At 37.0% G+C, this 12,625-nt stretch overlaps 1 protein-coding gene across 1 annotated transcript; it reads right to left on the bottom strand.

Moving 5' to 3' along the window:
- Positions 1-5,040: 5,040 nt before the first annotated feature.
- Positions 5,041-11,335, bottom strand: yipf4 (Yip1 domain family, member 4). Its single transcript, XM_040140075.1, has 6 exons — positions 11,101-11,335; positions 9,810-9,963; positions 9,116-9,287; positions 7,878-7,955; positions 7,644-7,757; positions 5,041-5,532 (listed from the first exon to the last, which is right to left on the bottom strand). Exons 1-6 carry the CDS (start codon positions 11,156-11,158, stop codon positions 5,395-5,397), a joined length of 714 nt encoding a protein of 237 aa, XP_039996009.1. The 5' UTR covers positions 11,159-11,335; the 3' UTR covers positions 5,041-5,394.
- Between the last annotated feature and the right edge of the window lie 1,290 nt (positions 11,336-12,625).

Raw genomic sequence — 12,625 nt, 5'->3', positions numbered from 1 at the left:
AGAAAATAGTGAGAAAGGCACATCACAATTACCTAAAGTAATTGTCTTTACATTGTAAAACATTTTAAGCTGATTTAACTTAAAAACTTATGTTTCCATTCTGCCATAAAAATGTTAGTTAACTGGACTAACGATAAATTAATCCAAAATTGTCCACATGTGAAAATGTAAAACCAACTGAGGTAAGTTCACTGAACCTGAGAAAATAATAGACTTAAGATATTCAGCTGAATCAACAACTATTCAAGCTGACAAACATAACAGTCAGATTTGCTTTTCTTTTACATTTCTTCTGTCTGAAGAGGTGTGGCTGCTGTCACTGTGTAGTAAAGTTACAGTACAAAGGAAACATGCACGGCTGCTCCCCGTAACTTTGTTAACTTTCAACTTTTAACTTTTTTTAAGTGTACAGGGGTGGCGACTCAATTCAATATGAACCTTCATCAAGGCTAGCCTAGTTTGCATTAAGAAACAATTATGACAATTATGACAATTATGATATTCTCTGGAGTATTTTGATACTCAAACAATACATCCTGGGAAGTCTGCCAATATGCTAACCAGAGTTTTTTAGATTCTTAATTTGTTGAGTTGATTGAACTCTCAGTAGTACATTAATTCAACTTATCAATTAAAGGCAAAACACATCAAGTCAGGTGAATGTTTTATAAATTCTGAAGGGATCTGAAAATAAAACTAGATATATTACGTTGAATAGACTCACGAATACTGTCCATCATTTGAACTCCCTTTATTAACATGACATTTCGGTCCTCAGACCTTCATCAGCCAAAGTTCAGACAGACAAACAGCTCAATGAAAACAGCACCATACATACAATATAAATACCAGGCTTTCACTGGGGAGATAACCTGCCTTCAGAGGCGCCTAGCAACACCATTCCTATATGGTATGCAAGATTTTTGAAATTATGAAGTTAAATTGACTTGAAATTAATAAAACGTATACATTTATGTTAAGTTAATGACAAAATGAGTAGTTGATTCCACCAAATTCCTGGATTATATTTTATAGTGTAAGTAAAATCATTAAAATAATTACATGGAAAAGCAGCAAATCCTTACATTTTAGATGCAGGACGTCATGTCTCCTAGGTCAGGTTTACATTTATTTGCATTGTTTGCAGTATTTTCTGTTTTATTTTGGTCAGTAACATTCCCTCTTGTTTCAGATCCCTGCCCTTGTGTGTTTCCCACTGCTGTGATTGTCTGCCCTGCCCTAATTTGTTGCACCCATGTTTCATTGTCTCCCCTATCCTAGTGTATTTACTCTCTGTGTTCCCTTCCTTCTATGCCATTTGTCTTTGTTCCTCTGTGACAAGTGTAACAGCCATTATTCCTGGTGGTAAGTCTTCCTGGTTCAATCACTCTTAAACTAATTTTTTGAGCTCACCTCTGCCTCATCCCTTTAGATTTGTCTGCCTTTGTGTTTTTTGACCTAACCGTGTATCAACCAGTTTCCCAGTAAAGACTCTGATTTTTGGAACCCAGTTTTTGACTCCTGAGTCATGCTTTTGAGTCCTATGTTTTGTGGTTCACCAGTTGTTACACAGGCACCATGAAATGTTTGGGATTTTTGCAAGAAAATGACTTAATTATCCAAATCATTGTCCATTAAGTTTCTGTCAACTGATGAATTGAATAATAGCACTATATACTGTTGGGTAGGTTAATCTATAACAAAATATCATATTTTATAACTACTTTATACAGAGGCTTCATAAAGTATCCAGTCCCCTTTTTGAACAATTTATGTTGTAGACTTAATATTTAATGGATAAAACCATCAGGACCACATTCCTAGAGTTGGCTATCTGGCCAAACTGGGTAACCGGGCAAGAGGGGCCTTTGTCAGGAAGGTTGCCAAGTTTATTGATGTAGTAATGCTACATATCGCACATAAATTACATGAATAGGCTAAATAATTCAGATTTCTTATAATCTGCAAAATCAAAGAGGCAAAGGTTTATTTTGTCAATTTATAGTGTGACGATCCTTAGTTGAGGATTTAATGTTGATTGTAATATTATGTTTGTTAGCTCATATAAAGGGAGCATTTTACTACAAATTTTGGCCATATCTGTTCTGGCTACTATGTAAAGCAGCACACCTGCAAATATAATGCACAAGTGTTCAATATCAGAATTGTTCAGAAAGACACTTCGACAAGAGTTACACAGTCACAAATTTCAGTGCATCTCCATGGAAACACATGAGGTGTTTAAATCCCGTCTCATAGCACAATTCATCCCCTCACGGTCCAGCACCCTTCCAGACTTGACGTGATCACAGTGCAGACGTAACTATATGTATGACAAAAGTCTGACAAAAGTCAGCTCAGTCTCTAAGTCCGGAGGGTGCACATTTGGATTTAGACCTACCCAAGAATTGTAATTGCTGCTACAGTACTGCGATTAAAGGTCTGAATGCTTTTGTAAATGAGAGATTTTAAGTTTTTGATTTTTGATAAATTTGCAAAAAATTCTAAAAACATGTTTTCACTTTGTCATTATAGGATACTGAGTGTAGATGAATGGGCAAAAATGGCAATTTTATGAATGTAAAATTAAATCTACAACACAAGTGTGCAAAAAGTGAAACGTCAGGATACTTCTTTGTTCGTTCTATATGTAAAATCTTCATGTGTAAAGTCACGAGTAACTAAAGCTGTAAAATAATTGCAGTGGAGTAATAAGTACAATATTTCCCTCTTAAATGTAGTGAAGTACAAGTAGAAATTGGTATGAGAAAAATAACACTCAAGTAAAGTAAAAGTAACTCAAAGTTGTACAGGAGTTAATGTACTCATTCATTCCACCACTGTGCTTAAATCATAAGACTGGATATGCTATGCCTGATAGTCTAAAAGTTAAGCTTCACAGTCTGTTTCTCTAGATCCTGCATATGTAGAGTAGTGGAAGCATTTTTTTTCAGCCCCAGATTATGGTGATTTCACCTATATGCATGCATCAACCTCCACCCTGAAACTTGCATAAAAATTCTTTTAATTTTTATGTTGATTGACTATCCAATTGAGTTTATCGTTTCATCTCTACTTAACTTGGTATCTCCTTTAAAAAAAAAATTAATTCTGATGTGTCCTGTGACATAAAAATGGTCAATCTTGTGTTTACTGGTATTTGTAACAGACTGGGGTCTGTTCTGTTTCTTGATACAGACTTATGCCACTTTTTTACAAGTTGTTTACAGATTTTATAAGATACTAAATAAATAGCATATATTTATCAAATATAGTGCTTAAGGGATTAGTGAATTGTCTAACAATTAACCGACATAAAATTGATGACAATTTTAATAGTAATCAGTTGCTAAAGTCAGTTATCATGTAAAAATATATCATTTGCTGGTTATAGCTTCTAAATGTTACAATATACTTGGTTCTGCTTTTTCAACATCATCGTAAATAGCTACTTTTGGCTGTTTAGCTGTTGTTCCAACAACAAAATGAAAAAGCAAGACATCTTTTTGGACTGTGGAAAGATGTTAGCAGACATTTGTCATTGTAAAAATATATCCTTTGCAACAACAGCATTTGTAAAATGACAATCAAGCTGAGTTATGCGAATGTCATACAGAGGCTAACAATGAGACCAAAAAAATTGTCTTTGGATTTCCCTTGATTGTCTATTAATATAATTGAAAAATACAAGAAATAGAAGGATCAAATCCTAATGTTTTATCCAGGCAGTGTGGCTCTAAGACAAAGAATTTTGTACAGCCATTCGTGGTGCCCAGAGGATGAATTCTAATAACTTTGGTGATTCCCTGACTAGAACCATCATCAGGGCAACATTTTAATTTGTCCAGTACTTTGGTTTATGACCAAATACCTGCAAAACAAACGACATTCCCATCAGTCTCAGCTGTACTTTGTGTTTAGTGTTAATTAGCAAATCTGTCCCAAATATATACTACATACTAATTTTACTCAGATTTTGAGTCCGTGGTGTGTTCACCCTGGAAAAGTGACAAAATAAAGTATGCTCGGACTCAATACTAGCCACAACAACGTAGCTGGTATTGTTTCCACCTTGTGAGTCTGTGTGTGTTCGTCTTTGTTTGAGTCATCATGGCAAAATATGGTCCTGGAGACACCTACTGTAGTGGGAACTAACACAGAGGCAGTTTTGAGTACTTTGGCAGGTGTTTATGTCAGTCTGTCTGTCTGTTCACAGATTTTGTCATCATGATAGCATCACAACTGTGCAAGATACAGTCAAGAACCTTTACAGGTGTGTAGTTGAGATCAAAATGAAGGCTCAGTTGGAAGATCGGTATGGTCCGTCCCATGAATACTGAGTACTCATGTAATAATGTATCAATGACTACTGAGTACTCATGGGTCAGAACATCAACATGTTGACGGGGGTCGTGCCTGGCGTGATCTCATCATAAGATGGTGTCTGGTTTCATGTTATAAAATTTAAGTATGTTTACTTTTTTTGTATCTAACTACAAAAACAGTATAGTATGATGATTGGCATGTGGTACAAACTATTATTTTGGATGAGATTTTGTGAGTGAATTCAGCCTTGAGACCATCTCAAGGGTGTTTCAATATACAGCATTCTTTAATATATTAGTGTGACCAGCTGTGTTGACTGTATGTAACAGTAATTAGTCAGTAAATACTAGATGTTTAAGTGGCAAATGACTCTAATTTTTTACTGTTATTATTGGTCAAATGATTATATTCCGGAATATTACACTGATAAACAGGACTCAGCTTGGGAAAACAAGGCACCACAATCAGTAGACAATGGTTTATATCACTAACTGCGCCACTCAGTCTACTTCTGCTGCTGAAATCCATAAATTAAGAAAAACAAGTCTATGAAAAATGAAAAGCACAAGTGGATATTTCTCATAGTTCATTACAGTGCATTATGCTCAACACTCTCTTTCTGTGTGGTGCTGTCTGTCTTCTCAAAAATCTTCCTACAGCAGAAACATAAACACAAATGTTTGGCACCACATCATTCACTATGATTAAGTTTAAAAAAAAAAAGAAAAGTAAATTACATTAATATTAAACTCTATGATTATTTCCAGCTTTATGAACTACATATAAATGCAGGACAATGGTTAATGTATGGCAAGGGTGAACGCAAAGTCTGCATACCAAAGTTTAAGCTATGAGAGCATATGCATTTTATTGACCAAAGACAAAAGGGACAAAACTATATACATTGATATATATTCCCAGAATCCCCATCATCTAGAATTTAACAGAGTTAAAAAACAAAAACAAATGAACACCTTTTAAAAAAATCCTGGTTCCGTTGTTTGACTTTTCATCCTCATGCTCCAGGGTCACTGTCCATTAAAAGGTCCACAGTGTCAACTCTTCTAGTCACACACCCGTATATAGTGATAGGAAGTAGATATACAAAAGGAAAATGGGATATATGAGAAGTGGCTTCTTCGTTTTAAATTCATCTCCAACAAGCAGTGAAGCAGCACTGTAAGCAGCCCAGAACACACCGAACAGCTAGAACATGAGAAAAGACAAGAAAGTATTATTACATTTATCCATCAATATTTCTGGCTCAGAAATATCACATAACTCCAATTACTTCAAATGGCATGATCCTTATTGCTTTTATAAAAGTTACATTGGGAGATTTTTATCATGCTCTGGATTATTCAAGACCAAGCTGGTGATGTGTAATGGGTTTTATGTAAACTAGTGTAAAGGTTCATCCAGTTATTTATTAAGTTATTTATTCAGCCAAAAACTTTTTTTCCAGCTCCTTTTATTTGAGGATTTGCTGTTTTTCTTTGAATTTGAATTAATGAAATATCTTTTGAGTGATTGACAAAAGTGAATGACTGACAAAAAAAGTTATTTGAAGACATCACTTTGGGCTGTGGGAAATTATGTAGGGGATTTTTCACTGTTATCTGACATTGTACCTTCTTTTTCTAATAAAAATAATTCACACATTAATCCACAATGCAAAAAAATAAAAATAAAATATTTGCAGCCCTAATCATTTTCTCTCTCTTTTGTTCTGCACCAAGATTTTAAGGGCTTGTTTTTGCTTCAAGTGCTGTCCCAAAACAATAGTGATTCAAGTGATCAGTTGAGAAGTCACCAAGTTGACTCACATTTTGTCTTTTTTTTTTTTTAAGCTGCATCATCATACACAGAGCAAGAGAGGATAAAAGTATGGCAGGCTGTAAACCTTTACAACCAATCTTGTCTCAAATCACCTAACTACAGAACTAACTGTGATGGAATCACAGGTTGTTAGTAATGAAAACAGTGAGCGGAGGACGCAGAGCAACCCATTTCTGTAGGCTGCACCGACACTTTCAGCACCGTTGCTGAATGTTAGTTATCTTGCCTAAACTACCTTTGTACCAGACGCTGGCACAACGACTTCTACTGCTGTCCAGTGTGACTAACTCTTCAGCTGACAGAGCTGACAGCTGGCAGGCAGGAGGGATGCTCCACAGTGCACTAGGATTTTATAACTAAACTATGACTAGGATGCACACTTTTTTCTAGACTGTATGGAAATTTGATGTTTTCATATCACTAAGGCTGTAGTCTCCTGGTCAACTGGTCAACTGCGTTTTGATAAAACAGGTGACCAAAAAGTCAAGTGTAAACTTTGCGAACAGCAGTTTGCATATCACAGCTCAACAACCAACATGGAATAACATCTAAAAACTGTAGGCTAACTTGCCTGGCTTAGGATGCTCCGTCAACTTTTGTGTTTAATGCTTGAGGCTTTGAGTGTATATTTCCTCAATAGTTCTTTTACTGGGATCACCATCACAAGTTTATATAGTTCTCTTTTTGGAAATAATATGAATATGGGCAGGTGCACACTGGTCAGCTTTGAGTCTGTAGTTATCTTTCAGTATAAAATAATTGGGTTAAAATGACTTAATATGCTGCAAATACTAGCTTTTTATGTTTGTGTAGGATTCATTTAGGCTAAAAAGAGTGCCAGGTAGAGTGCATTCAAAGCACTATAGTTCATCTAGAGATAACGTGCAGACTTTTTTCCCCCGTTGACCAATCCATTGCTTGAAGAGTGGGTACGATTTCAGTCCACCAAGATTTTCTTTGCTTGACTACAGCGCTACATATCCCAGATGATAAACAAAGGCATTAAAAAGTGACTATTTCATATATAATAATGCAGGTTGTAAAAGGAGTTGTGATTTGTGATATTAGACTTGACTTAGTGTGGGGTGGCTGCTCTGCAGTTGAGCTGGACTGTACCATAACTGGGCAGACACTGTGGATAATATAGTATTTCTCATAAGCCTGGGTAATGTGTTTTAAAGTCAAAACCTTAGTAATAATTCTGACTATGTATAAAAACAAAAAAATCTGTATAAATAAGAAAAAAATAAACCACAAGCACATGACAAATTAAAATACTCCACCCCACCCTTCAGTTTGTAATGCAGCCAAAAAAGGTTTGCATTCTAAACATTAAGTCAAGCAGTTTACTGAATTAAGCAGGTGGACTCTCCCTCCTATCAGATGTCATTATACACGTCATCTATCCATTTAAAGTTTTAATTTTACACAACATGAAAAATAAAAGACTGTCCATTACTGTTTGGTCTTTGACTCACTTTGATTAGTGTAGAGACCACCTCGAACCCCCCAATCACTAAAAGCAGAGGGGCTATAACGATGAGAGGAAGAAGGGAATATCCAATCACTCCAAGAACCTGGCCGTAGGAAACCTGCTCAAAAGAACAACAGGACTACATAAGAAAATGTTTGTTTTAAAATAACAAGTAAGTGTCACATCTGAGGATATTTCGACTGGCTGAATAAGATGATTAAGCGTCAGCTATACTTACTTCACCACCAAGAACACGGGCCAGCAGGAAAATCGTTAGTGATCCAAATATCCAGATGGTGATAATCCAAGACACAACCTGGGAAATAAAAGCAAAGTTTAGTGTCAACACCGAATTGTCTAAGAAGTTAAGACAACAATTATGTAACATTCATAACATTCCATCAACTAATTTATCATATGAACTATAACAGCCCCACAAATATAAGTCTTTAAATTAATTCTAATATCTTCAAATTGAAGCTACTGATTTTTAATTTCTGTAAATTTAACTAAAATGTGTAAATAGGTAAGCATTGTTTTCTCCTGAATTTAATACTAGACTGTAAGGGATGCAAAGTCCCTGAGATATACTTACAACCTTTTTCCACTACAGGAACTAAACAAATTTAACATAATGTTCATCCCTTGTCACAGGTTCTGCTCATTTCCAATGATCTCTCCCCAAAGTCCAGTAAATTTGGGGACGAGTCACTGGAACTAAATTTGGACTACTGCTCATGGGGTGACACTACTGGAAATGCAGGTTCCAGGTACTCTCAGAAGTTGGTAGTACTGCACTGTCTGTTATAATTGGTCAAACAGATGTTTTATTGCAAAGATAACTACAACAAACAATACCATTGTACTACTACATCTGTATGGACCAGGTCAACAAATACTGAAAAAAAAAAAAGAAAAAAGACGAATCGAGTACATTTGTTGGACAAACCGCTTTTTCCAGACCCTCATTAATATTTGAGGGGAGGAGGCCTAAGATTTCTCAGCATATGTATGGAAAAAATATGGAAAAATATATGAGCAAACTAAAAAACAAAAAGTGGTTGGACGTGATGGATGCTGTTTAGGGCATTTGATGAAGTACTGCCAACCTGAACACTGCTCTAGATTCAGTATGAAACAACATGAATGAGAATCAATGACAATATCACCACTTCTTTCATTGTTGTCTCTCCCACGACTGTTTTCTTCAATTGCATACCATGTAGAACATATGGATTTCTGTGGGATTTTTTGGTACATATATCGAAAAACACACTAGCTTGAAAATACAGTGGAAAAGCGAGGAAGACCCTAATACCAAAGCCTCACAAGGTTCTTGAAAGTTCAGGTTATGGAAAGCTCCAGGTAACATGTAGTTAATTTCCTATGGAAAGGGGCTAACAAACAATTTTGGAACAGTGTAGGAAATAGGGTTGAATGCAGATAACACAGTGGTATTTATTATGTCCTGCTCACTCTGAACTGTCCATAGATGGAGATCATTGAGAAGAGCAGCACCACAGCCAGTGGGCCCCAGAAGTCCGGGTTGTCTCTGACCACTTGTCGATTGTAACCCAGTGATGGCATTGGCATCAGTACACATCGAATCTTGTAATAGATGTCCTTCAGGTCAATGTCCAGCTCCTCCCTGCTCACACAGACAAGACCACACTATCATAACTGCAGACTTGCACTCAGTCCGTTTGGATTAAATCTGTTTACATAAGAACTGTATAAAATAGGAGAAAGTAGGATTACATCATCAGAGCTTGGTATTTTTCTTTTTATTGAAGTCAGATCTGAACTTATTCAACAGAAAATCTCATAATAAAACTGTTGGACTATTACATATGAATGAAGTTGGTGGTGAAGATGCACAAAGTAGACCTGAGTAATATCAACCACAACACTGTGTACACTCATGATTAAAGCTACTCAGCTGGTAGGCATGTCCTCAGTATACTATTGTGCACTTTAATTTTACCTTATAGATGCATGATCAGTTTAAAGGCCGTTCCTGTGTAGAAATACAGTAGCAGCCACTAAAAGCATTGTATGAGCTACTATAAGTGGATAAAGCCAGGTTCAGTCATGTTTGTATAGAAAAAGATAAAGCTGATTAAAAGAAAGATGCGAGTTAAAAAAAGGATTGAACATAAAGTATACTCACAGAAGAGGTTTGCTCTCTTCACTGTCATCCTCCTCCACCTCCAGCAGCCAATCATATCCTCGTTGCCTCAGGAAGGTGGTGGCGTACAGGTCTTTACTGCTGTCACTGCCCATGTTTAGTTTAATGTCTGGGGCACTCATGGTGCCGCTGAGTTCTGCGGAGAACATGTTTATTTATACAATCATTCATCACACCTTTTAAATTAGTGATTCATCTGCTGTACTATTTCAAATCCCGTCTGTTTTTCTTTTGTACTTCAAACCCTAAAGACAACCATCTGTAAACATAATGTAAATAATTAATATATTATGCATATATCCAATGCATAGTTAATTCTGTTTAATTGTCAAGGACAAATCTGCACCCTTCTGTACAGCTAAAAAATATCAAATTGACTTGCACTGATGTACATTATATTACAGCATCACTGTACAGCACCACTATCACTGACGAGCGTTAGTCCGAGAAATGTTAGTCCTATTAGTTTTAATATTATTCTATTTTATATTTTATATTTGTTGCTCACCTGCCCTCATTTGTTTATGTGATTTAAGCACTATAACACTGACATTTCCCTTTGGGATTAATAAAGCACTCTATCCATCTATTGAACAAAGTATTAAGACGTTTACAGAAAACTCCGTATATCTACTTCACTATTCAATCACCGAGTAATGTTATGAAATCTTGACTAATAAGGTTCATTATCGTTAAGTCTGCATACAAGCATTACTGCAGTAAAAATCTTAGCGTTAGCTATTAGAATCGATGCCCGATAAGCATCCACACAGTCTCCATCCGCCACAGGATACTATACTTACTTACTAAATGAGATGGTGGAAAGTTACTGAGTGACCAGTGTAAACAAGAGTGTAATTTATATATTAGTCAAGATAGTTTAACTATTGTCACAGAGCTATGTAGCAAGCAGCACTTTGATGTTTCATTTAAATTGACTCTTAACTTGACGGTCAGCAAGATCAAATATAGCCTCCAGTTTTTCAGTGGTGTTTGTTAGCTACGTTCTTTTCAAGCCCACATGAACACCAGTAATAGTATTGAAATTAATTAGCGAACGCAATGATTGCTTGCACATTCAATAATATAACGTTACAGTAGCTATTTCAAATAGCACAGCGTCGGCCCACACCTAAGTAGTATTTTTTGACCGAGTACAGTTTTATCTTGGTTATTTCGCTACTTTATGACAACTGAATTGGGCATGTAAACAGGTAAGTAGTTAGCTGATTCAAGGCCTGCTAGCTGTGGAGTTCTGCTTGCAATAGCCTACCTTCAGCCTCTGTCGAAGAGACGAACGTGAAATCTACATTACTGGGAGAGAACTGCATACTTGATTTTCCGCTCAGGTCAACAGAAATGACATTTAATTAAGCGGTCAGTGAAATATGCCGGGAAGCGTTAATAACGCTGTCATTTGATCCCAGCTAAACAGTGAAGTTAAACTATCATTTTTTGTTCGGTCCGACTGTCACTACTGCAGTCGAAAGCAGGAAGTACAGAGGATGCTGGGTAATGAGACACGTCTTACGATGCATTCAGAGCATGTCATAAAGATGGGACATGGGAACAACTCACCAGGAAATACATCTTAACCAAAGATTGTATTAAAAGAGTCTTTATGAATCTTTATATATAGTCTCTGAGCTTAACTAAGAAATATCATCTGTTCAGTTAAGGAATAATATATGAATGATACACATTATTTACGAACTCATATGATAAGCAAGTATTTTGTCTAACAAGTAAATTCTTATGACAACTGCTTGTCATGGAAAAGTGTGTAAAATAACCAGTGCAAATGTGTTTGGCAATTTGTCGTCCATCTAATGATTTCAGTAGTTACATTCATTCACTAAGGTCCATGGATATAAAAAAAACTAACTATATGGTATATAACTATGTGTATACACCTCTGTTGAGCCCTTCTCTGCAGACCGGCTTTGGCATGCCATCATTTTTTCATGTGGTGCCGTACTGCCCTAAAGTCAATAGTCCTCTCCCTGCTCTGGGGTAACCTGCCTTTTCTCTTGAAGTAGCAGTGGGAGGTTTCTCTGAACCTCCATTTGGCAGTAATAACTTGATGAAGGGCGCTCTAAGGAAGGACCCTGAACCGGCCCCTGCTTGATGTTCCTTGGGAGCCTTATCCAAGGAGTTAGACCAGCAAGTTCCTGGATGGACTTGTCCCTCTGCTCAGTCCATTCCCTTGGATGTTGTGGCATCTCCACACTTTGGAACTGGCCTTGTGGACCTTTGGTGTACCTGAAGCCGAAATCCTGCTGGTCAGGGCAGTCTTGAAACGCGTCTTGGAGTAGCTGCGCAAGGTATGATATTGGAGAAAGGTCTGGAACCGGCTGTTCCTCATAACTGGTTCCCATTCCCCTGGAGCTGGGAATGGAGGCCATGTAGTTGTCCTGCTGTGGGTTTGGGATCCAGTGGTCCTCCTCAATCACCACCTCGGTCATCTCTACCATCTGGCTTCCCACTCCACTAGGACCACTATTCATCGTGGCTGGACTGTAGTAGTTGTGATAATGGGTGTTGTAGGCCGGTGGGTTCAGTCAGGGTTCCTGGAGTTGCATCTGCCATTCGCCCAGTGGTTTCAGAGTGGATCTGAACTTGTTGTCTTCGTACCAATTGTGCCACGAGCCTTCTGCCATAATTGTCTATTTTATACAACAACAGAGTTAGACAGACCCAAGATACTCAGTGGAATCTTTCCTGGCATAATTCAGTATCCATGTCTAAGTTATTTCCTCCCAATCAATTTGTTTTCTGTCTTTAGAGGAAACTGTCCT

This window comes from Xiphias gladius, chromosome 11 (assembly GCF_016859285.1).
Source record: "Xiphias gladius isolate SHS-SW01 ecotype Sanya breed wild chromosome 11, ASM1685928v1, whole genome shotgun sequence".
NCBI classification, from domain to species: Eukaryota; Metazoa; Chordata; class Actinopteri; order Istiophoriformes; family Xiphiidae; genus Xiphias; species Xiphias gladius.
Note: the sequence above shows the minus strand (reverse complement) of the source record. Positions and strands in the feature narration are given on the sequence as shown.